At 41.4% G+C, this 26,367-nt stretch overlaps 1 protein-coding gene across 3 annotated transcripts in view; it reads left to right on the top strand.

Annotated features, from left to right (window-relative positions):
• The window catches only part of FOXK2 (forkhead box K2), a 39,897-nt gene extending 14,338 nt beyond the window's left edge, over positions 1-25,559 (top strand). For 2 of the 3 annotated variants that reach the window (XM_015879854.2, XM_032448342.1), the window contains exons 2-9: positions 12,671-12,865; positions 15,228-15,375; positions 15,809-15,955; positions 18,876-19,069; positions 19,894-20,069; positions 21,036-21,332; positions 21,544-21,753; positions 23,263-25,559. In XM_015879854.2, the coding sequence (XP_015735340.1) occupies positions 12,671-12,865; positions 15,228-15,375; positions 15,809-15,955; positions 18,876-19,069; positions 19,894-20,069; positions 21,036-21,332; positions 21,544-21,753; positions 23,263-23,459 (1,564 nt within the window). In that variant the 3' untranslated portion in view covers positions 23,460-25,559. Of the gene's footprint in view, positions 1-6,878; positions 6,914-12,670; positions 12,866-15,227; positions 15,376-15,808; positions 15,956-18,875; positions 19,070-19,893; positions 20,070-21,035; positions 21,333-21,543; positions 21,754-23,262 lie in introns of those variants that run through there. The other variant, XM_015879855.2, reaches the window with a different exon arrangement.
• Positions 25,560-26,367: the final 808 nt, after the last annotated feature.

Below are 26,367 nucleotides of genomic sequence, written 5' to 3'. Positions count from 1 at the left end.
TGTGACAGAATTCTTTTTACTCCTGCTTTTTGTGTTCTGGTTTTTTTTCGTGCTTTTTTTTTTTCCCCCACTCTCTCTGTTGCAGGGTCTCGAAACTACAGCATTGCATATAAATGTCATCTGGGCAATGGATTGCATCGTGTTACCAACTGCTACGTTTGAGGCAGTGAATACATAGAGAAATCACACACAACATCCAAGGATGGTGCTGTTCTGAAGTTCAAAGGCGTGTGCATGTGATCTGTACGGGGATCTGAGCAGGAAGTTGTATCTAAAAGTCACAGGCACTACAATAGCCATTTAATATAATGTTGCATAAACTCAGTCTGCTGCTTTTAAAGTTGCTTCGCACTACCGTTAGTTACATTCAATATAAGCTCTTTGAACAAGTTAGTGCCAAGCAAAGCATTGTTTGAAATATGGAAGGTAGCTTGCAAGCCAAAATTAGCATGTATTCATTTTAGGTGGTGTGTGTTTCATCAGGGCTGCCCAGATCATGTCGTCCCTGAAGGCAGCACATTTCAAATGTAAATATTTAAGCTGTTACCACATGGAACATGCCGATAGTGGTGCCAATAACATACACTGAACATATGACCAGCACATGCCCCTCCTCGGTGTGTCCTGTGAACTGTTTAGGTTGTGTTCTAAGCTGTTTATTCTTGGGAGTTTTTTGTTTCTTTTTATCCTGTCAGCATTAAGCATGGAGCTTTTTTTTGTTTCTTTTTTCTTTCCTGCAATTGCTGTTGGTTCTTTATTTCCAAAACTTGCTGCTATGGACATCCAGGCCATCACCCTTGGTTTGTGTCAGTTGTTTCAGGATGTGATCCTTGGTGTCTTTTGTGCTAGTGCCATCTAAGACACCGATATCAGTCTGATTACTGTCGGCTTCAAGTTGAGAGATAAAGTATCCTTATGCTATTGGGACTTGGTCTGTAGTAATTATTTAGCTTCAACACCTGTTCTTTGTGTAAATTATTTACCATAATGTTTAATATTTGTTAAATGGAAATCTTTTCCCCCTCATCACTTGTCATTTTACTTTAGGTCCTGATCTGATATTTAAAGCCATTTTTTGATGAAAGCTCAGATTCACAATCTACTTCAGTAGCATCAGCTTTGTGCTGCAGGGCCTGGTGCAAGCCATGTGAGTGAGTGCTGACCTGAGCTGCAGCCTGGGCAGTGTTGGTGAGAAACAGTAAACACAACTTAAATATACATGTAAAAGCTTTGCATCCTTGCAGTGCAGTTTTGTGAGATTCTGGGGACTGCAGCCTCCCTGGTTAGTAACAATTCATGGTGAAAGATCTGCTCACAGGTGGCATCAGGTACTGGAGAAGAAGCAAAAAGAAACAAAATGGTGCTCACTGCGGACAGGAAGAGCAGTGCAATTGTGTTTGTACTGTTGTTGGTAGTTTCCAAAGTGTTGGTATGACTGACAGCCCTCATTTTGCCCTTCAGTGCAGAAATAACCTCAGACAGGTATTTCATTACTGGTTTCTGCTGGTCTCTTTTTAAGCTTTGTGTTGAGTTTTTTCTCAGCATCTCCAGCTGTGCATTGCTGGGATGCTGCAGGATCTTCTGCACTGGCTCAAGCGCAAACACAAATCAATCACAATGTTCGTAGCATCACAACTATTCATGATCACAAGCGAGGAAATCTTGGTTACTACTAAACCTTATGGGAAGGACAGCAGAAATGCAGAGTCCTTTCTCCCCTGATAATGGGGAAAAAAGTCTTAGGATAAATCCTGAAGGAATGAAATCTTGTATAACTTATGTACTGAAGAAACTGAAGACTTTTAACTCTAAATTTTATTTAGAATGTGTAGCTTCATTGTCAGATTCTTGCAGTGTAATCCTACAGGGCTAGTGAAAGTAAAACCATCCTTAGCTGTGTTTCAGAGGTCATGGTATGTGTGTGTAACTTGCTGTGTGCATAAGTTGATCTTTGCCATGTTGTCTTCACAGCTACTTCCTTTTTTATTCCTTAATCGGGTATTATGTGCAACAAACTCCAACTGCAGTAGCTCAGACTTATTTAGGTAAATAATCCCTGTTTTAAAGTTGTGAGCTTGTCACCTGATTCTTCCTCTTAAGGTAGTTGTAAGAAAAGGAAGAATTAAAATGAAGGGATGATCCAGTGGTTTCAACAAAGATGGGATGCTGGGGAAAAACATGTTCTGTTCCCAGCTCTGCTGCACGGTTGCCAAAATGACTTGGCCAAGTCACAAATCTGTTTAATCTGTTTTTGAAGAATGATACAATGCTTGTGGGCGGAGACAGAGGAGATGATGAAATTTCAGTGCTCTTTTTCTAGCGCTTATTACTATCAGGAGCTGTGCCTCTCCTTTTCCAATTGATTCCATGCATTTTGAAATTGCTTGCTCCATGTCTGCAGTGCAAACACCATCATTCTCTCCCTTCCCTGCCTCCCCTGGCTGTTCCATGCCAGTGCTGTAGGTTTCCTTATGTAGACAGTTCTAGTGTGAGTGGTACTATCCCTAAACTTTGCTGTACCATAGGGCTGCAGAGAACACTGGGTCTGATGTGATCATGTTAATTTCTGTTCAGTGCTCCATGGTTTTGTAATGAAAATTATTACAGAAATGAAGAGCAATGTGTTTATTCAGTTGTGACTGAAACCTTGAAAGCAGTATTTATGGGAACATAGAAACCATTATTTCTTGTACTGAAAGATTGCATGTAATTATTATTACTCCAGCAACTTGTGTTCCTACTGTAGTTTCTAGGTCATGTATGTTTTTGTAGCAGTAGAAATAATCCTATGAGAAATGCTTAGGTGAAATAGTCTGTACCATTAACAGTGTCTGCAGTCCAAATACTGACATTGTTGATGAAGCTAAAAGGTCCCAAGGAAACGTGTCTTCAGTTCTGCTGAAAAGCATGGAGCGTGCACTCTTGCTTGCTAACGGAGTTCTGTACTTCCCTTTATGACTAGTGGCTTCTGGAGGTTTATTTTTTGGTATGAGATAGTTGAAGTTGGAACTTCTCAAAGAGCATCGTTGGAACAGTTTCATAGTAAAATGTTGTAGGTTTATGAAGTAAGTGCAGTACAGCTTTAAAATGAAGCTGTTGTGACAGACTTCTTTACCTTTGAAGAAAAATTAAACCATGAGCTGACTTGAATTTACTGAAACATCAGAAAATGTGCTCATCTGGGCTAGGGTCATTTTCCATTGGATTAATAGCTGAACTGCAGATAGCAGCAACTCCTAACAGGGAGCACCCATATGAGGAGGAATTGCCTGGGAGAAAAATCGGTGCAAGGCAGGCCAGAGCTTTCCTGTATGACAGTGCTGGGCTGTTGCATTGCTGAATGCCAGGAAACTATCTCCTGAGTTAAGTGCTTATTCATGGGAGCCTGGTTTGTGCTTCTGCTCTGCCAGTCTTGGCCTGTGTTTTTCATTGCTTTATTGGATGTTGTTGGGAGGGGGTTTGTTTTTGCTTAACTCTGTACGTGTGTCTGTGTCTACACGTAGGCTCCCTTTACATTCAGTGAATAATAGACATCCCTGGGCCTGATTTCTCCAAACAGTTTCACACTTCTCCCTTCTGTGGATGTGCACCATTAAGTGTTGGTTCCTTTTCATTCACTACAGATCACTGGCATAGGTTTTCATTTGGAGAAAATAATCCTGTGCTTCATGTTTGGGTGTTTTACACTTCATTTTCTGTACTGTAGTCTTTATCAGAACAGCGGCAGTAGTTAACAAATGTTCTGACACAGATTTTTGCTTAGCGTGTTCTTTTTATTTCTGGACAGATTTCCACTTGTGTGACTGTCTGACTCCTTAAGTCACGACTGTTATTCTTACTGGATCTTACCCTTCTGCGCTTTCTTGCTGCCCCTTAAAGCATCCCACGCTTTGAAAACTTGGCATGATCTTAAAGGAACGGCTGAGAAATGCTTCTTGAGGAGTATTTTCCAAAAGCAATCTGCTTGTTGGAGATCAAATAGTTTCACTGCTTTTTGATTTTCAGGCTCTTTGGAGTCTTGATTTGTTCTGGAGTGCCTACACAAGTGATTGGGGAAAGTGCGTGTGTGCAGTTCATGCAGACATTTCTAAAGGGTCCGTGCCTTCACAGACGAAGTTTTAGGAATTGCAAATAAAAGTAGAATTGAAAACAGGTTTGAGCAAACATTGTGCAAAGTGCGGGTGGTTGAAAAACTGATCTCCAAATGCAGTAGAAAATGTTGATTTCCAATGAGATAACCAGCCTGCCAGTGTCACTGAAGGGAGCCGTGTATGGGATGGTCCTCAGACATCTTCACCTGACTGTGAAGTGTAATTAATGCCCCTCGTTTTTGAGAGAAGCCTGAAAAAAATCTGTCCTTTGACCAAGCTGGCAGATTTAAGGAGGAGATTAAACAGCCCTGTGTACTCAGAACTGCAGTTGGTAGGAAGCGGTTTTTGTCACTTTTTCAATGGCTTGAGTTAGTCATGGATTTCTAGGTGAAATAAAGGACTGTTCTGCTCTTGGAAGCAGAGCTCTATCTTGAAAAGTCCGTCTAAAATAAACTTTGTTTACTTGATTCAGGAAGTCCTTTGTGTGCAGCGTTGCCTCTATGAGTAGCTCGTCTTTTGGTCATGGTCAGGGGGTTCTGGCATCATTTTGCAGTATGCAATGCAGGTCTCTGATGAGGTAGAAAATGAAGTGTTGCTAAAGTAACGAAAGTCTGAGTCATGAGTGCTTTATTTATGATTATGCTTACGTCAAAACACATCAGGACGGCACTCGCTCACTGTACTTTCCCTTACTGTTTTAATTGTAAAGAATGGTAAAATGCCAAGTGCTCAGTGTTGAGCTTTCAGCAGCTTTGTCTGGTTTGCTGGTAGTTTGTATTTAACAACACACAACATTATAATAACTTCAGTGTTTCCCTATGAACTTTAGCGTGCCCAGAAGTACCCGCAGCTGAGGTGTGATGGCAGGCAGTGCTGCAGCTCCATGAGCTGCCTGCAGAGCTTGGAGTGTTTTTGGTTCAGCTCAGCCCTGATTGTAAATCTTGTGAAAAATTCCTGAGCGGTATTTACTGTTGTGGTGAAAGTTTGAACTTGCATATTTGGTAATAGGAAACCATTATTAAATGCAGCTATCTGGAAGGAAGAAGGAATGAGGATTGATTTTTACTTTCCTGTTGCCAGTGTTTTGTTTCTGTTTTTTTTTTAAACAGGAAGCTATTGTATTATAGAGCTATGTATGCTCTGCTGGGACTCAAAATAGCCATTTGAGATTTGGCAGAGATAGAGGCACGCAGTCTTTTGGACAAATTTATTTTGTTTTTACAGTTTAAGATGAAATTTAGGGATAGAGACCACACAACCTGACTGTGCACAGGGCTTTTGTGTGCAGAAATGCTAAATACCCGAAAATGCAGTGTTTCCATAGGCGGAGTTTCTTTTGTATTCACGGGCTGGGGAGCCTCAAATTCCAGAGGCATTACATGAGCAGTTTTAATGAATTAGTGTCTGGTTTTCCTGCAGCAGATGTGACAAGCAGCTTTATAAGCTGTTTCCCATCGATCGCTGTTTTCCAGCTCTTTTGTGTCTTTCTTTTGCTTAGAGAAAAGCAGCGAAGAGCTTGGTTTCTACAGTAACTGCTGCCTACATTCTTGCCTGCAGGCCAATTTCTTTCTCAGTTCCTGCAGCCTGTGCAGGGCTACTGTATTGAATTTCTGTAGGGTTTGGGTTAGTGGCTTTCTTTTTTTTTTCCCTTCTCTCTGGTTGAAGTGTTTTATGGTGTAAGAATAAAGCAGAACACGGTGGAGATTTGTGTATCTTGAGATACGTATTTTTAATTAATCACTGTATACTTCCATTACTGTAGGATAAACGAAGTGCTTTTGCAACTGATCAGTTCCATTATTTGTTTGTTCAGTGTCGAAAGGAAGTGGAATGTGTGACTGCTGAAACAGGAATCTTTGCAAATCTGCACTGAGTTGTGTTAATGCTGGTTTTGTAGCACAGGAGGGGAGAGCAGCCTGCAGTAGCCACGTTTGTTGAGGACGTGTTGATTCTTTCAGTCTTGACTCTTAAATTGCTGTGAGCGTAAGATAAAAATTGTATCATTTGTCACAAAATTAACTTCCTAACCAGGAGAGAAGTGTTAAACCATTTCCAGGAAGTGATTACTCATTGCTCGCTCTGTTCGCTGCCAGTGGCTCAGGAATGTTCTCCTGTCATCATGGATACTCTGCTACTGTAGGATGATGCTTTGTTGCAGCCAGACTTGTTCCAGGCCCTTCTGAAAGTGGGTTAACACCATTCCTAGAATGATTTCCCCCCTAAAAAAGTTCAAACTTCTCATGCAGTTGCTGGAACATGAGTGGGGAAGTATGGAAGTTGGGTCTCCTGTCGGACAGTCAGTAATTAACAGCTCGATCGTGTTTCCAGCTTTCCCTTAGAATCTGATAAAACTGTAATGTTGGTGGGCTTGAGTTAGTGTGAGTCTGCAGCAGTGTTTTATCACTTCTGATGATGCACAGGTCTTTGCTAGTGACTGTTCAGACATCTGAGTGGATAGAAAGATCAGTAACATTTTCCTCAGCACAGTTTTTCATGGAGGTTTATGGCACTGTGTGGGCAACGATGGCGTGCCTGAAAGAAGTGCTTGAATGCTTGTGGAAATCAGTGCTCAAAATAAAACGTCTCTTTGCTTCAGATTGCTTCAGAGCCCTCACGATTTCTGTTTGTGGAGGACATGCTTTTCAGCTATTGATCTTCAGTCAGCAGAAATCAATTGCAGAGGACACAGAGAATGAAGGGAAGCACGCGTGAGGCTGTGATTCATTCCCCAGAGGAGAGAGTTGCCACTTTTTAAACAACAGTTGCTTTTCTGGGTAACCTCTAGAAGTGTCCTGACTAGTAATGACCACACATAATTGCAGGTACGTTTATGGTAAATTAACCCAATCAGGGCTTAGTTTAAATCATGGAGGTATTTAGGAGGAGGCAGCTATACTGAGGCAACATGTATGTGCACGTGTGCTCATAGGAAGCAATGCTGGGTTCTTGCTGTGGTAGTTTTTCACATTGCTTTGCAGGGTGCGGTCAAGTGCACACAGAAACACCTTAAAATCTTCCCTTTAAAAAAAACCAACAACAGTGGAGGACTTGTGCTTTATGTCCCTCTGCTTCAAATTTGAGAAGTGTTTTTTCCCCCTGGAAGTCTGTGGGGGAAAATAGGATGTTGCTTTTTTCGATTATGACCAGTTAGAAAAGTGTTAGATGCTGGTAAAGCTGATGTTTGTGATGGGAGCACAAAGGTGCACCTCGAGTGGATGGGCAAACAGCTGGAGTGCTCCAGGCGTGGGGTGGTGGGTGGACATGGCAACCTTGTTGGTCTTTCCAACCTCGGTGATTATGAATATAAAAAATGAGCCAGTGAAAAAGCTCCCTCTGTTCAGGACAATAGGAAAATAGTTATAATCTGATGAGTGTTAACAGTGGATCGCCCCTTTTCAGTGTACCTGTTATACCATTAGCTGAACTCTGAGCGTTTTTCTTATTTTGGAAGAAAAATGACAGGAATCTTTTTGAGGAACTCGAGGAAATCCTTTGTAAAACAAACCTCAAACACATTGTTTGTGTTTCAGTACTCAAGGAAATCCTCACTACAAGAAGTTGTGCAGCGCTGTTTCTAATGGCACGTATTAGTACTAATAACTTACGTTTGGAATTGATGGTAAGACTGTTCTGGAAGTACTGCACTAATGACTTAGAGTTCAATTAAACAGACCAGTCTTAATTCACGTTCAGAATGTCTGCTTGTTTGGTGTGCTTGAGGTTGAACAGTTGGAAACCTTTTGGTGTAATATTTGGAAGAAAAGAAAGCTAGAAAAAGTAATTGTTTCTTCTGGAAAAGTATGGGCTGAGTGTAGCAACCACCTTCCCCTTGGTAATGGAACTGCTGTTTTCCAAGGTAGCAGAAGCTGCTGCTTTCAGGTCTCCCCAAGAGGTGGAGTTGTGTTTGTTCTTACCCCACACTTTTGTATGTGTTGGTTTGATCTGAGGGAGGTTCAGCTCTGCCTCCAGGGAGATGCACCTTATCCCAAGGTACAGAGGCACAGCACACACGCTTTACAGGCTGAATTTATTTGTGATTGCACTCTTAGTGCTTTTTTTTCCCCATGGTGTGTATAGCTGCATGTGTAAAGGCTCATCTTTTAAGCCTTGCTTATTTAAAAATCTGTTTAAAATAATTGTTAGTTCTAGTTTAATTCATAATTAATTACCTATTACTCTGTTGTGATGTCAATAATAAATGGAGCGGCAAATGGAGAAAAGAAATTGCAGGCTGTTCTCATGTGCTGAGATTTCCCCATTAGCAGCAGAATGAAGCAGCTTTGATTTCCAAATGCTGCGTTCCCATGGATGTTTGAATTCTGCCCAGTTTGGTATGGGGTGTCTTGGATTTCATTTGCAGATGTTACTTAGAGCTGCACAGAGCTGGTGGTCCCCTTGTGTAGCTTTCCAACCTGGTAGAATTGGGGTCAGTGCTGTTATTCATCACTGGCCTAGGATATAGGACAGCACCAGCAGCAGTTTGTAGATAACACCAAAATGGGGGGAGCAGATAATAGCTGGAGGGCAGAGCTGGCACGCACAGGGAGATGGATGGACTGAAGGCTGATGGGAACCTTGGGAAGTTCAGGAAACACAAATACAGAATTCTGCATCTGGGGTGTGTAAAGCCTGGGAATGACCGACTGTGAAGGTCCTGGTGGGGGAGGATGTCACCTGCATTCCCAGGCTGCGCCCTTGTCATGATGAAGGCCAGCCTTGTACTAGGCAGTGACTGTGCACAGTTTTGGGCCTCGGTATAAAATCCACCAACAAAAAGGACCATCTGAAGAGGCAGTGGAGGGCTGCTGAGGTGCTCAGGGAACTAGTATGTGAGAGGCTGGAGGAGCCCACGTGCCTGTGGCAGGTGGATTGGAGCCTGATGGTCCTTTATGTCCCTTTCAACCCAAGCCATGCTATGATTCTGTGAATCCTTTTTCTGTTCCAGTGTCTCATTATAGTAGTGAATTACCCAGGTATAACTATGGCAGGCTACACAATTTGATGAAACAAGGCCGAGAGAAAACTGATGTCACTTGGAAGTTAGCCCTGCTGTGAACAAGTTATTGGACTAGAGGCCTTCAGAGCTCCCTTCCAAACTTGATTTCACTGCTGTTTGATGTGAACGATGTAAAAAACAGGGTTTGCCATCCGAAGTACAATGGAATCAATTGTGCGTGTGGTTCTGTGTGTTGTAGTGTCTCACTGGTGACCTAAGCTTAAAGCATACATACCTTCTACAAGGAGTGTAAATAAAGCAGTTGGTGGTGAAGATTGGTTTTACTGGAGTGATGCAGTGGGATCAAGTAGGAGATGAGCCTTAAATAAGAAACAAGTAGGCAAGAAGAATTAGGGTTAAGTTATAAATCTCCCGTCTGTGGAAAGGAGAATGTGTATATAATAATTCAAAGGATACTGAGGCACTGAGTGTCATTGCAGGACTTGCATACAGGGAGGAAATGGAATTCCTGCTTCTGTCTTTTGGCTCCACAGATGAGGTAGGACATCTCCTTATTTTCAATCAGATGCTATTAGAATATAGTTAGACTTGCAGATGTATAATTAATCTTTTCCTACAGCACAGACAGCATTTCTAAAGGAACAGGAGAAACTCTTAGAGATGTGATAGAAGTGGAATTTAAACATCTTCTCAGAAGACACCTGGCAATGTACAGAGTTGCTACACTCAGTCGATAGAAGCAGTGCCCAGGTCAGCAGGTCTCTGTTTTGCTGGGAGCTGTAGAGATAGTAATGGTTTTCTCATGGATAGTTAGAAATGTTTTGAGGCTGCTTATCTGTTTTCTCCCATGTCAGCTTTTCCAGTAGTTAAGGCAGAGTTGGAACTTTTGAAACAGAGTAATTAGGACCATTAGTGGCATTGGGGTGTGATGCCTGTGCTGTGTGTTGCTGGATCATAGACTGGCTGGCCTCCTTTGTGATGCTCTGTAGGAAATACAATATATTTCTTGTAATAAACATACAAAAATATTTAAACATGCTACTATGAATAGCTGTTTGAAATGTAGGAAGTATAACAGTGGCATATGCTTTGATTCCTGCCCTGTGAGCCCTTCATCATGTGACTATTCAAACACGTCTTAGAAGGTTTGTCTTTCAAAGAATCTGTTGGGCCAGTTGTGGCTCCGTTTGGTTTCCTACTCTGAATGGTATCATCCTATGAAGAAATAGTGGGAGTTAGTTGAGTAGATGAGGGCTGGAGTGACAGTTTGCAATACAGCTACATTCATTCATTCATTTATTCATTTAATAGTGGGATGTACAGATCAGTTTCTTCTGTAGCAACCATCCTAGTGCATCATAAAAGAATTGTCTGCTTTTTAACGAGTGGTTAAGATTGAGTTCAGCTTGCTTTAGGCCCTGTGTGTTTGAGCAGGTCTGTGTATGTGCTTATTTTGCCTTGCTGTATAATTAAAAAACATATGCCCAAACCAACTCGATTCTCCTCACCTTAGAAAATGCACCTTATTTTGATTTGAAAAGTAAATGTGATGTGTTTGCATTGGTGCTAATTGCTCAGAAAATCTGTTAGTTAATGTGCACTTTTTAGTCCACTTTTTGGGCTGTCTTCCAGCTATTAAAATATATTTCCATTAAAAACCTTTGCTCGAAAACATGAGTCAGTTGACAGATGCAGTCTTTCAATACTACACGATTCAGGTGTTGATGTTTGAAGCAGAACAGTGATATGTGAGTGTGTTGTGTCTTCCTTAAAAGCAGCTTCATGTGGAGCTCAGTGTGTGAAGTGCTGTTCACTGCAGCAGTGATGGGTTTCACTGCAGCTCCTGACTCTAAGTTCCAAGTTTGCATGGCACTGCTGATTAACCTTTGATTAGTCAGAGCTCCTGGGTTTTATTTTGTTTTCCCAAATCAGATTGACATTTGTCGCCAATATTTCTCAGCATCTCATTTTTATTAGCACAGCAGCTGAGGCCTCTCTCAATTGCTGCTAGAACAGTGCAGGCAGAAAACGCGTTCTGCAAGGGAAAGCCCTGTAGTGAGCTGGAGGTACTAAAAAAGCAGAATTTGGTCCACTCAACTTTCTTGCTGTATTGCATCCGCATTTTTTTGGCATGGATTCTGTTCCTGATTTAGCACATTGAGCGTGCTTCAGAAATAGGTCGTCTGTTAAATCCGGACAGAGCCCATACTGAGAACTAAGGCAGAGAGAAAAGGGAGGTCATCATCGCTGCTCGCTGCTTTTCCTGTTGCTTGAATGTAAACTGCAGGGCAGAAAAGAATCTCTGCAACGTATGTGTGCGTCAGAAGAGATGTAGTAAAAGGCAGATGCTTTCTTTGCTTTATAAATACGCTTTAAGAAATTGAATATGAGAATTGATGCTTTCAGTGCTACTGCATAGCTCAGCCTTCCTTCCAGTTCTCACTTAATATTCATGTTTAATACAATTCCTTCAAAGCAGTGATGCCATTTGTTTATAGTGTGCTGCTTGTGTTCATAGCTGTGTCCCACACGTGTTCCACTGTGCTGGTTTCCATTCTTTTAAAACCAGATCTACACAGAATCGTTTAAAAACTATTCTGTTGTCAAGCTTTGTTTGTAAGTAATCCAGCACGTGAAAGTTCACTTCGTGGACTGGAAGAGGTGTGTAAATATGGCTGGGGCTTAGTGCTGAGTGCAGTCTGCCAGCTTAATTAAAAGAGAGGAGATAGCGAAGTTACTTGAACGGACTCTTTGTAGATCCTTTTGTTGAGAGAAAATGAAGTTTCTTGTTAACTCAGTCTGTTCAGTTCAGAGAAGTTATAAATAGCTTGTTCTGTGTAATTGGGTTAACTTCTGAATACCTGTATGGAAAGATGGGATAGAAGGAGAATGTTCACATGTGCAGTAATTGTACTTCATTTTCCAACTGTTTAAAAAAAAAAAAGCCAACAACTCACACATCATTAATTTAATGTCAGATTATAACCAGCCCTTTAAATCAGGGGTACAGAATTTGGTCATTTATGTAAATGGGAAGTTTATTGAAACTGGCTCTTAAATTCAGCTTTACCAAAATGCACCTAAATGTGATAGTACAGCAGCCATGCAGCCTGCAGGTGATGGCCTTAGAACTGATAGGAGTTTGATTTAATACATGTATTAAGAGAGAATGGAGAGAGCTTTTAACTGGAGCAGTCCATGAAGCTGATTACGTCTCAGATCTGCATATCTTCATGCTCCTGATGAGTTCTGCTTGTCATGGACAGCTTGCTCATTTTCAGGAGCGCTTGTTTGATATCAGGGCGTAATGGCTTTTTGTCTTCAAATGATGCTATTTTAGGGGTAGTTGCAATGTTAGGATCAACCTCAGGAAGTGCAGAGGCTACACTTTTGCTTAGATCTTTCCAAATTCTGACCTTGCTCAGGTGTGGATCTTTTTCTGGTCACACTGATCTTTGTGTGCTCAGTAAAATGAAGGTGGTTACAAGTAATTGTGCAAGATAGTGTACCTTTGTATTTCTAGATGTGGTGATATGTGTAAATTATGCAAAAAAAAAACAAACAACAAAACCTCTCACACTGTGTAAACAAGTGACTTACATGTTTGTTTTTCATTTTTCAGCTGTACTTTCAGGTTTCCCAGCACAAACATAAAGATAACATTCACTGCTCTGTCCAATGAGAAGAGAGAAAAACAGGAGGCCCCGGAGTCCCCAGTGAAGCCTGTGCAACCCCAGATCTCTCCCTTAACGATAAACATTCCAGACAACATGGCTCACCTGATCAGCCCTCTCCCTTCTCCCACAGGAACTATCAGGTATTTAAACCCTGCAGATGGAATACAGGGCAAGAAACCTGGTTACAGAATTCAGGCGATTGTCCAGTTTGGTTTCATTATTTGGCCTTTGTGGTGGAGCTTCAGTTCTGCCGCAGTTCTGCTACCTGTGAAAATAGTTGCATCAGCAGCGCTGGTACTTAAATGGAATTTCTTAGATGTGTAACAGTTTGCTCTGGAGCAATTCTTACAAGACAGGAGCAGATGTTTTACTTGTTTTCCAGGTGACTCTGGTGGTTTTTATGTACTTTGGTTATTCTTAGCGTGGAAAATAGATTGATTTCTAATTCTGAAAGATGCTTTTTATCAACCAATCATTACTGAAAGTAAACAAAGCACCTAAACTGAAATACAACATGACAGGTTTAGTGTAGGGAGGTTAACTTGGGTTTTTTACTCACTGTGCTGCTAATTTGTTAATTATCATCATTGTGTGACTCTTCATTTGGGACCAAAATAATGAAACAAACAGCAGCTGTCCTCACAAGCTGATAAAATTAGAAGAAAATAGAAAGTTCTGGAGCAAAAACTTCATTTAAAGTCACTGAAAGTTGCTTTTGAAAACCGTGTGTGTGCTCCATGCTTCCTGTAGGCTTCACTTGGATGATGGACTATGAATGATTGGTTTTTAAAAGCGTACTTGCTGTTAATGAGATTTGAATGTAAGGATAATCGACTTCTTTCCCATTTGCCAAGACCTTGATCTCAGTGCTGTGGTGTTTGATGAGATCTATACAGGTGGCGGAAGTAGAGGGAGATTCTGACTTGTCTGTATAACAGGTTTGCTTTCTGATTAAAATTCAAGGAAAATATTTTTTGCTTATGAAATGATAGAGCGACTCATAAATATTTCAGATAATATCATGTGCCTCACCGCAGTCTTTGCCTCGCTATGAATTTTGCCATTCTCTTCAGGGCTCTCGTGCACCTGTTGAATGCACTTTGTTACAGGAAAAAAAAAAAAGATGACAGTTTTGAGTCTATTTTGAGAGCAGAGCTTGACAGTTTCTCTCCCAGTCATCCTGTTTTGGACAGGACTTGTAAGCTTGCTTTGTATGTACCCATATGTGTTGCTTTGTCAATATATGCTGAAGTGAGCTCAGTGGAAGAATGTTGTCAGTTATCTGTGAAAACACAGAACAGCAGTGACCTATATTTAAAAAAAATAACAATAAAAATGGTTAGGTATTTTATTCTGACCGAGGATTCTTCTGTGCAGTGCTTCAGAAATGCAGTCTTCCTTGTATGGTGTATTGCTGGCAGGTAAATAATGGTTGGGGCTGGATTTCTGAGATTGTCTTTGCAGATAAGGCTGCGCCAGTCTTCACTGTCGTAATTTTTAGTTAAATTTTGGAAGTGCTCGGGACTCTGCTGAAATGAGTTACAATTGCTGAGAAGTACGTGCCCTTAAGGAGAGCTGCCAGAGTTTTGGTTTTACTTGGAGCAGGAGACAGACATCACTCCGTGACTTTGTCTTTCCTGTTGGCAAAATGTAACTGTGGAAAGAAAACCATTTTTGTGTGGCTGTAGTTCGTGTGGGCTCACAGTGCAGGAGAGCAGCCTTTGGGAAAGGTGCCCCAATTTTAGCTCTGCTTTCCTGTGATGACAGCAAAGCGTGAGGTGTCAGAGGGCGTCACTTCTTCCCTTCCATCGGTACTTTCACTTTCTGACACTGTATTTGCTCTGCTGATGTAATATGGAGTGTAGTCAGACAAGTCAGTGCTAATGCTTCCTGCTCTTAGCATTCATCACTTTATATATATATATATATATATATATATATATATATATATATATATAATGTGCATGTGGATGAACATACTTGTAAATGTTTAAAATAATGTTTTAGATTTTAATGAGTATCAAAACATTTTTTTTTTGCCTTGCTGCTTTTTATATTTTCCTATGTGCAGAAATACTGCACAGAAGATCTTTCTGAGTAGACAAAATACAAGCATATGGCAGAGATTTCAGGCAAGATGTGTGTCTTGTTTCAAAGGAGTGTCTTAAAATGTGTGGTTGCTTATGTAGTTAAAATGGACTTCTGTGTAGGCAAATCTCACACAAATACAGTACAACCTAATAAATCAGTTAATCCTTTTTCCTTTGAGGAGGAAAGCCTGAGCTTCATCTGACAGGTTTCTTCCTGCAGTGATTTTAATGCTCATGGATGAGTTAGAAGGGCTTGGAAAATAGGTTTTATAATGGAAATACTGACAGACCCTTAAGTGTGGTCTAGAAGCGCTGATAGTGGGCTTTTCTGCAATAAGAGCTTTTTGATTAAATATAATGTGGTGATATACTGTATAACAAAATAGTAGGATCTTCTTTTTATGCTCAACAGTGCTGCAAATTCCTGCCCATCTAGCCCCCGTGGTGCAGGCTCTTCAGGGTACAAAATGAGTCGTGTCATACCATCTGACCTACATTTAATGGCTGACAACTCTCAGTCAGAAAATGACAAGGAAGCATCGGGTGGAGACAGCCCAAAGGTAAGCTCTGTTTGAAATAAAACCCATACACTGAGTTTGCAGTGAATGCAGTACTTCTGAAATATTGTTAGCTACAGTTTATGCATTAAATCATAGCCCAACATTTCAGACTTCAAAAGTAATTCTTAATTCTTTGTGATGAGACACGGTGTTTATTTTAATTCTCCCATCTCCCCCCTTCACCTTCAGAGAGGGTCTGTGTGTGTATGTGTGGATCTGTTTGTAGGCATTCTTTGGTGTTGTTTGTTTCTCCAGGTGTTTTTTAGTGTTAGCTTACAATGTGCAAAACAGAAGAGCAAGATTGTCTTAGTTTTTCTGTTTGAATGTTCTGGTTGTCCAGAAGTGCTTAAGGCATTTGCTGTTTTGTAACTTAGTTCATAGAGGGATATGGGTGTTTTTACGTTTTTACTGATGTGGAATTTTCCTTCTGCAGGACGACTCTAAGCCACCTTACTCCTATGCACAGTTAATAGTACAAGCAATTACAATGGCACCTGATAAGCAGCTTACACTAAATGGAATCTATACGCACATAACTAAAAATTATCCGTACTACAGGACAGCAGACAAGGGCTGGCAGGTAAGCTTGATTTCTAGAAGGTTCTTTTAGCTGGGAGTAGTGCTGGCTGTATACTTGGTCCCAAGTCAGTTGGTGAGCTCAGTGGCCCTCTGTAAATACGACTTCTCAAATCAGTGTTGGTTAAAATTTACCTTGTTCTGATTGACATCTCCAACAAAGTAGGCAATTTACATTATTTTATGTTTGAAGCATTGCTCTATTTATGGAATAGTATTCTCTAAAGCTCTGGCAGTGACACATACAGACTTTTGGGGAAGAAAAGCGTAGCTAGAACTGTGGATTTAAGTATGTGTACTGTCTGGGAATGCAGTTTTGTTCTGTAACTTAGCGCAGCATAAACATGCATATTGTTACATTGGGATAGAATTGAGATAGCTGATGTTCTGGGTTCGGGTTCATTTGGCCATTTGGAATCTTGACCATACAATGCAGGGAAGGAGAGAGTATGTATTATCTGTTGTTACCTTGTGCTGCGTGCCCGATGCACTTCTGCAGTATTCCCTTTGTGAAGTTGGTTGTTTCTGTTCTGAGTTCAACCAAACCCTGCAGAATTAATTTCTGCTTTCTTTTCATTTTCCAAGAGACAAGCCTCAGCATTTGCCAGGATGACTAACAGAGTATGAATCAGTCTGGCACAGTCTTTCCAGATACACATAAGGGTTCAATGCCTTTGCTGCTGTTTTTAGTGTCAGTGAAGGACAGAAGAGCACAATTAGCAGGACTGGCAAGTCTGCATATGTAGCATTCAGGCTGCACTGTCGATCATGAAGGATCAGTTTCACAGTGCTGCTCTTAGCACAGGCATGGTCTACACCAGGGGCGTGCTCTGAACTTCTTTGCAGGGAAATAAAATCTGGGGAGGCTGAAGGAGGGTAAAAGTGAGGAAGCGTATCTGCTTGCTGTACTTGTAGGAGACCAAAGAGTGCACACCTTCTCAGCAGAGGAATGGATTTTAAATATGAATTACATACTAATTTGTCATTGAGCCTATATGAAAGTTGAATCTCCCTTAGGAGAATTCCAGGGTTAATGGGGAATGTCACTTCTATAGGGTTTTTGTAATGCTTTGGCTAGTAAAGGACTTTGCTCTTACTGTGACTGGGAAGGACCTGTAAGATTTTTTTTTTTCCCTTTCTTGAGTGATCAGTGAGGAATTCTGGTTGCAGAAATACTGACAGATACGGTTCAGCAATAGGTCTCTGTTTATAAAATGGTGGTGTGCTTTTTGCTTCCTGTTCTGGAATCACGATCTCTGTATTTGATGCTTCCTTATGTGAGCAAGCCTCATGTAGTCACTCACACACATACGCTATAACACACAGAATTCTGTCTGTGTGTTATAGGACACAAATACTTGTTATAGGACAAAAATACTTCCCTGAACCAAGGTGATGGACACAGCAAAGCAGACGTGTTCCAGAATGAATAGTTAGCACCTGTTTCTACTGAAAACAAATTAAAAAAGCACCTGAAAATGAGATGCTGTTAAGTCACTGATCACATAAACAGTGCTGGAACACTGACAGGCAGCTCATGTATAACAGCTATGCTAGCTTTTAGTTACCAGGTATCAGATGGTAGTTAAGGTGACTTATCTAATTGATGCCTTGAATAATATTTGAGGCTATATTTGAGTATTTCTCAAACCAGACAGTACATGCATGTATATAATGTCCAGATCCTATCCCTTAATTAGCAGCACTGTGGTATTTATATCCCTCATTACATAAAACTCATTCTGTTGAGGACTCCTCTTTGTGAACTTATTTTAGCAGGTGCTTTTGGATCTACTTTTTTGTTCCAGCATATGGAGAAGTAGATACAATTTATAAACATGTTCTTGGCATCTTTTCAGTTCTTTTTCAATTTCTGGCAGAGGAAAAGATTTTCTGGTTTCATCCGTTTGTATTTAGGGAACCATACGTGGTTATCAGTTATTTGTTTAGTTTTTCCAAACTTATCCCCGGGGTCACAAATGCAGACATTTAAGCTGGATGTGATCTTGGTTGGATATGATGTTGGTTATGATCTTGTAAATTTTGGGGAGCTTTTATTAATGCAAAGCTTTTTCACCATTTCCCCCCTGTTCTCTCACAAGTTTTTCAGTGCTTATTGTTGCACTTTACTTTCTTGTTATTCAATGACAATATTTAGAAGGATTTGGGGTTTATATTGGGGGGGGAAAAAGAGAAAAAAAAAAAGGCTGTGTACAAAGGCAAGCAGAGACAGACACAGACTTTGGAGCGTTACGAGTTTTCTGCATCTCTTTGATCAAGGTTGTGTGAGTTATTACAAACACAGCCACGTGAGGGTAAGGTAACGTGCAAACCAGGCTGGAGTAACAGGGATCCCACTGAGGAGCTGTGTGAAGACCGACTGCCATTTGTTGTTGTGCTGGGCATGCTGAGTCCTTGGCTGCTGTGCTGAGACAGGCTGGACTGTGGGTGAACTTCCAACAATCTCACTCTATTTGGAACTTGTGAAATTTAACCTTTTCCTTCTGTATTTGGAACAGCAACAAAGTGTAATCATGTAAGATCAGTATCAGCACATTCTTTCTTTTGCTGGCCCTCATAGTACAGTCTGATATCCTTGACACCTGGGGAAGGGTGGTATGTGAGGACACGAGGGCTGCTATTTTTTTTCTTACACTGCATTATGCTCAAATACTTGTAGTGTTCTAACTGTTAAAGTCACCGTGTATCACATTAACATATTGGTTTTTAATTGTTGGGGAAGACTTGAAAAATGCGAGAGTCCTTTCAGGTTTATGGCACTGCATTGGCAGTGTCTGACTCCTGTTGAAGTATGGAATTAAGAAACTGAACCCCGAGTCTCCTGTAGTTCACATTGCTGCACTAGGCCACATTCTGACTTGGAAAAGTTATATGAATTCTACATATTTTTTTATGTTTCATAGAATTCAATACGTCACAATCTCTCTCTGAATCGTTATTTCATCAAAGTACCACGTTCCCAGGAAGAACCAGGCAAAGGCTCATTCTGGAGGATAGACCCTGCCTCTGAAAGCAAATTAATAGAGCAGGCTTTTAGGAAAAGGCGGCCTAGGGGAGTACCTTGCTTTAGAACCCCTCTGGGACCACTCTCTTCTAGGTAAGGAAAAACAGATGAACGAAAAGACTATGGCTGTTGTTTAACCTTCAGGCTGATACAGACTTGATAGTTTTGGATACAGTCACAAGTTCAGTAATTTAATTAAATCCAGGCTCAGTGTTTGATTCTGTATGATAAACTTTGCTAGGAGGCTGCCCCATACACTAGGTTTGTTTTTATTGCTTGTGTTAAAGAACTGACTCTGTATGCCTAACTAACTGTCAGATGTTAATGTAAGCAAGCCTTGCTGTACCTTTGTTGTGTTGTTCTCTTCTTTACAGAATTGTGATTTTAATTTCTAACTGCCATCTATAGAATTCTAAAACAGTTTCCAAAGCAAATAACCAAATACCAGCTACCATTATATCGAACTTAGAAATTACAAGTATGCTTTTTAATTGGATAATGTTCGAGCAGAATTTGTGATGGGGAAATACATGGCTTGTAATGATTCCCTTTGTAAAGCTATGATCTTTTTGGTGGTGCACGTTTGTTTCTTTTTGAGTTGCCCTTTAGTCCAATACGTTTACGTCCTTCTCCACCAAAAGAAATGTTTGTATTTCACAGATGGTTTTAGGGAGTCTCCCTAGGAAGGCATCCGGCCACTTCCATTCCATTAACTGCACCTGAAGTTTGCTTTTAAATTCTGTTCTTGTTTAACAGAAGCTTTTTCAAAACTGCTCTGGGTTGTAACTGTACTTGCCAGAAGGCACAAGTGCCCTCCTGTGGGCACTGTGTGTTACAGTCTCTGTAGAGGAAGGTCGCTGTCTTTCGCAGTTCAGAAGTTAAAACACATCAGCTGCTGCTTTCGTTTTTGAATACAGAAGTGCCCCAGCCTCTCCTAATCACTCTGGAGTGCTGTCTGCGCACTCCAGTGGAGTCCAGACCCCAGAGAGTCTGTCCAGGGAAGGATCTCCAGTCCCAATGGAACCTGAGCCTAGTGCTATCCAGCCAAAACTAGCGGTAATACAAGAAGCACGATTTGCACAGAGTGCCCCAGGTGAGAATCCTGAAATAAGCACTTGGGGGTTGGAGGTGGGAGAGGGTTAGCATGTCATGTTACCAGGGCTTTGCATAGAAACAAAAAGAAACAACAAAGCAGTAAATATTTAATGTCTTAACATTCAGAGCAAACATTGAGTAACACACATTCCAGGTAAATGCTGTTTGCGGACCCACAGGTGATGTTATCTGTGGGTTCCGGAACCCTTGACTGCTTTGTTAGTAAGCAGAGATTTGTGCTTCTGTGCTGTATTGAGCCATGCTGCCTTGTAATGGTTGTTGCTTGGTTTGGAAAAGTGCTCTTTCTGGTTTGGAGGAAAAATCAAACAGAAAAAAACTGACCAGAGTGTGGGCTGCAGACAGAAGCAGACAATCCTGCACGCGTTTGTGTCATTTCATCTGTTCGATGCTGTGCATAGGAAAGAATTACAAAGCTAAGGAGACAAGGCACAAATGTTCCTTTAAAAAAACAAAAAACAAGAGGGGAAGGGGAGATGGAATAAGGACTGGTTGTTTAATTACCTTAGCTGATGCACTTTGTCATCCATCTTCTCAGTGATACTCCTGCAAAAGTAGCAGTAACTGCTCCGTGACAAAGCAAACAGCCCTCAGCAGAGACCAGCCTGGGAAGCTGGGAGTTGTTCCTCTGTGGCCACGCAGCACGGAAGCAAACAGTAGTTCCCGTCTGTAGAAGGAGTTTCACTGAATGAAGATCAAACATAGCTGTGGTAGCTGCAGGGCTGCGGTGGTGGGTGGAGCTCTTGCCCAGATGGCTTGCAGCTCTAACTGAGCTGAGAGGTGCTTACCTGGAATGCGTGGGTTGGAGGAGGTGTGTGAGCAATCGTGTCTGCTTTTGTCAGTGAAGGAGGTCGATAATCCTCTGGGGCTTTAGCACTAAGTTTAATAGAACGATGGGTTTAAGTGAAATAACTCAGCAGCCTGATTTTTGTTTCTTCCTTGCTAGGATCACCTCTATCTAGCCAACCAGTTCTAATTACTGTACAACGGCAGCTACCACAAACTATTAAACCCGTCACCTACACTGTTGCAACTCCTGTGACGACATCAACATCCCAGCAGCCTGTAGTTCAGACAGTTCATGTTGTTCACCAGATACCAGCTGTGTCTGTCACAAATGTGACTGGATTAGCACCAGCAAACACTTACACTGTAGCTGGACAGGCAGTAGTCACGCAAGCTGCAATGGTAACCCAGCCCAAGGTAGAACCTCAAGAGAATGGAGACCACAAGGAAGTAAAAGGTGAGAACCTGTGGGTCGGTTGCTCTTGTAGGTTATTATTCAGAAATTATTTCTGTGCTAAAACCGAGGATTTGCATTGTAATTTCTCACATAGTTTGGAGCTCATAATATAACAGAATGCATCTTCACTGAAGGCTGATGTAGTAAATGTAAATGGTTTTTTTTTAATGCTTTCTTGTTTTTCACCGATGCTTCCTCATCTGTTTTTCAGTGAAAGTGGAGCCTATACCTGCTATTAGTCATGCTACAATTGGAGCTGCTAGTCGTATCATTCAGACATCTCAGACTACACCTTTACAGACAGTCACTATAGTGCAACAGGCACCTCTAGGTCAACACCAGCTACCAATAAAAACTGTAACGCAAAACGGAACGCACATAGTACCTATCACCACTGCAATACAGGGCCAGGGCAATGCTGGTGAGTATTGTGCTGCTCTTCATGTGCAAAAACCTCCGAGTGGCCAGTGCTGAATTTTTTCTCGTACCTTCTCTTGTATTTTGTAGCTGTACTGAAAACATTGGTTTGCAGATATATATAGTTTGTTTCAACAGTTTCACTTTTATACATATCCTCTCATAAATTGCACTTCTGGAAATTGACATAAGGTAGCCCCAAACTCTTTATTACGTGTATTTTGGTAAAATTGGAGTGAATTATTTGTTTTGTATCCTTTTTACTTCCATCTCTGTTGTCAGCTCTCCTCCTGAAGTGCAGTACTCTTAGGTCAGTGTTCTGTCTGCTTCTGCTTCATTTCAGCACAGGTCAAGCAGAGGGAGTTACTGTCAGACTAAATAACACAAGTCTTTTTTAATCAGAGCTGAGCCAAGAGTCACATGAAGTATTTCCCAAAGAGTTTGCTCTGCAGGTACACACTGGGTACAGAACAGTTTGGTTATTTGCAGTGTTGATCAGAGGTACTCACCGGGATAGTTTGCTAAGAACAAATAAGTTCAGCAGGTGTGAATTCCTTGAGCACTTGATGTTCAAGCTCCGCTAACGGAATTCTGAGGTATTCTCAGTAAAGCTGTGATGCCAGAGACAGGGAGTCTGTGTGTAAAAAGCAGGTCAGCAGATGTTTAGATAAGCTTTCATGAAATGCAGTGAGCAAGTGAATACATATTTGGTATCTTGTATTATTTGCAAAGATATTTGAATAGTCAGATGAATAAAATCAAAATTGAGAATCAGACTATTAACAGTTAGAGGGAAGGAGCCCTTGGATGTGTGAGAGGGCTGCAGGGGCTGTGCTTGCTTGTAGTGACTGGTGTGCTGTTGTTTCCATGTAACGACAAGTGTGGCAATCTGCTACAGCATGTTTTAAGCACAGTTCTGTTGTCTGATTCATTTGTTCACTTGACTTTAATCAGTAGTAATTTCCTAAACCTTCTTGTTAAACCGCTCTTCTTTTCCTTACACTGGGAGTATTTATCTATCAGAGAGGAAGTGATGCTTGAGTTATCTGCATCTCCTGGCTGCGTGCTCTGCATTGCTTTTGTTTAATAACTCATGGCCAGCAGTGAATGTGACCTGGCAGTGTTCTCCTTCCTGGCCAAGTGCTGAATTGTGTGTAGAAAGGATCTGCAGATCCTCCTGCGGGGGGGGGATATAAATTCCCTTCCCAGTTCTGTCACAGATATCTCGGAGACTGGCTTTGAATCGTTTTATCTCTTTCTGTGTTCAGTTCCCCACTGACAAAATTGAGATGCTTTCCCTTTTTCCCACCTTTGCCCGTATCTGTGTGACTGGTGAGTGATTTACCACAACGTCCTTTGGGTTGGTGTGAAGGTCAAATGGTCGGAGCTGAATCTCACCTGGGCTGACCGATCCTCTGCTGTAGTGCAGCATTTGGGTGTAAATATGCGTTTGCTTTCAGTATCATCTGTCTGAACAAGGATTTGGTGCTGAAATTCTGTTCTCTCTTTGCAGCTGCTGCAAGTCCTTTGCATATGTTAGCAACCCACGCGTCCGCATCGGCATCGCTTCCAACAAAGCGCCAGAACGGAGACCAGTCGGAACAGCAGGAACTGAAACGTATCAAAACAGAGGATGGGGAGAGCATAGTGATAGCTGTTAACGTGGACACCCCGCCTGTGGCAGTGAGCGATAAAGGCAGCCAGAACTAGAAACTTAGAGTTTGCTTTCTTTCTTTCTTTCTTTTCTTTTTTTTTAAAAAAACAAAACAAAACAAAAAAACAACAACAAACTCCGTGGTGCCAAAAGGAGACACTTAAATATAACACCTAAAATCTTGGAACATGTTCTCACGCAGTGGGGAAAGGGGCCCTGTGATCAGACTTCAACGTTCAGCACTGAAAAACAAACCAACACAGGTGGCCTTAAAACTTGGTAACTTAAAGTCAAACTGCAAAACATGTTGTTCCAGAGGCTGTGACCCCGCTCCTCCCTGCCCCTATGAACTGTGTACGCTGAGAAGTACAGAGCTGGGGAGGGCTGCAGCTTTAAAATAATCTTTATCAGATTCTTTTAAGGACTGAGCATCTCAGTGTAACGGCAGCATGATAAGCGCTTAGTGTGAACTGGTTTCAAACGATTGTATATTCCTCAAAGGGAACAGAGGCAAGGAGCCATTTCCTACATCTTGGCAGCTAGCCTTTCATAACGACCTACCCGATGCAGTTGTTGGTAGATATGCAGTATTTTGTTGTTCACATGTGGAATTAGAAATTTTTGAGGTGTATTTTCATTTCTTTGCAAAACGATGGGGTCTTTGACATTTCAAATCACTCCATTTCTACTCCGGAAACTTTGGAATCACACAATACTTTTCATGTGAAATTTTGTTTGGTAAAAAAAAAAAAAAGAAAACAACAAACAAACACAAACTGAATGTAGGGTTTTTTTAACCGATGGAATGATTTACTTTCTGTCTGTCCTCTTAAAAGTTCAGATAAAGCTACTTTATTACATCTGCAAATTTTCATATTTTAGCAGTTGCCTGATAAATTTAATCAAATTTTATTACCATGTGTAGTGATCAAATGCTTCTTTGGGCTTGCATGTAACTGATTAGAAATTACGATGTAAATGAGCCGTTAACTGACGTAAAGAACTGCTATGAATTTGACCAGAGCTGCACTTATCTGTTTCTCTCTCTGCTACCTTTTGCTGTTTGTTACTTTGTGTTGACTTTGACTGTCCCTGGCATATTTTTCCAGTCTAAAGTAAAACGAGAGTCTCGCTTAATATTGTGTATGTTTAAGATAACAGACTGTTCTTCATTTAGAAAAGATGAAATTCTTTATCACGAGTCCTTTTAAAAAGAGAGTTAAAATTATCTTGTCAGAGGTATATTCGATATTTTTAAGCTTAAGCACCCATCCGTAGGAGTTAATCTGCCCAGTTTTCTCCGTAACACTTTAGATGTCATCCACTGACCCGGGGGTCTCCATGCACAGTAGCTGTTGTGGTTTTCTAACAGTGGCTACAGTATGATTACAATAAAAAAGACTGAAGTGTGTGTTCTGCAGTTGAACGTTTTCAGGCGCAGTGGCAATTTCTCACTTGAATTGTGGTAACAGATTCCACTTTACAGTAAAAAAACGCCATCTGAGCGTAAGGCTGCTGTTCAGTCTTCAGTTCACATCACGTCCCATTTCTGCACGCAGCACGGTGAGTGAGAGCCGGCGTGGTCTGAACCTGATCCCTGTCACTTTCTGTAATAACGATGCTTTATTTATATCTCCCTTTCCGCTACGAAAGGAACCGAACTGTGTTTTTCTCGACGAACTGAACAGTTTGGAGTGGTTCATTGAGGCAGCTTGTGGAACTATTTACCTACAGACCAAATACCAGAAAGCTGTACGAGTTCTGTGTTCATCCGCAAAATGGGGACTGTTACAGCGCTGTCTCTGCAGACAAAACCTATTAAAAACCTACTAAAAAACCAACAACAGAACTCGACGCCAGCCGAGTTTATAGCAGGCATTTAAAAAAACAGCATAACCTGAAACAAACCCATTTCTGTAAAACTGCGAGATTTTCTTTAGAGGTTTTAAAAATAAAAAAAAAAAGTAAAGTTTTAACGTACTTTTTTTAAGCAAAAGAAATCCGGTACCGGTAATTTAATTTGGTGTGGAATTGAATTGATTAGAACGTGGTTTATTTTCAGAAGTGAGAATCTGTTCCCGGGTAGGGCTATAGGTGAATCATACATAGTGTATCAGATTTTTTTAAATAAAATTAAATTTTATTCAGCCAATTAACCAAGTGGAAATGACTCTGCAGCTGTGTTTGGAACGCGTGCAGCTGCTGGCCATGCTGAGGGTGGGCAGTCCGGACTCGCTGAGCACAGAGATGTGTGGATGTGCTTTGGGCCCTGTTTTGTAGCGCTGCCTGGTGCACATGGTGTGTATGTGGGGTTTGCAGCTTTGCAAACAAAGCCTTCAGTAAAGCTGTGCAGTGTGAGGACACGGCTCACCTGTTCCTTATGGTTTTGTGTTTCTGGTGATGCTGACAGCACTTCTATGGGGTTGTCTCACCTGTTTGTGCTGTGCAGGTTCCTCTGTTACGTGGCGCTAAGCCGGGTAATGGGGCTGTCCAGCAGTGTTGTGCCCTGCTGTGTATGGATGGAGCTCTGTGCTTCCCACCCGGCACCGCAGGCTGAAAGGCCCAGCTGTCACACTGCTGCGCTTGAGCTGATGCTGCTGACCTTTCTGAAATGGCTCTTGGTCTCCTGCAGTCAATGTGGCTTTTTGTCTTTTGCGAACAGAAAATGCCTTGAGATGGTTCTTGCTGACGGAGATTTGACATCTCTAGGATTGATGTCACCTGTCCTGTTAAGGTTTATGTTTTGCAGTGCACGGTGTGATTTCCTTTTGTGCTCCTGGGCAGCCAGTTTGCTGTTCTTTCTGCTGTAGGCTCATGTGTAATCCTTGAAAATGGCTGAGTGTAAGCAAGCAACATGCAGTGCTCCTATCGGAACTCAAGGACAACTTGAGAAAAAGAAAAGAAAAAGAAAAACTTAATTTTCTTTAGAGCTGCCCCGATTTTCATTGCCTGCGAGGTGTAAAA

The sequence above is a fragment of the Coturnix japonica genome, chromosome 18, assembly GCF_001577835.2.
Source record: "Coturnix japonica isolate 7356 chromosome 18, Coturnix japonica 2.1, whole genome shotgun sequence".
Taxonomy (NCBI): Eukaryota; Metazoa; Chordata; class Aves; order Galliformes; family Phasianidae; genus Coturnix; species Coturnix japonica.
Note: the sequence above shows the minus strand (reverse complement) of the source record. Positions and strands in the feature narration are given on the sequence as shown.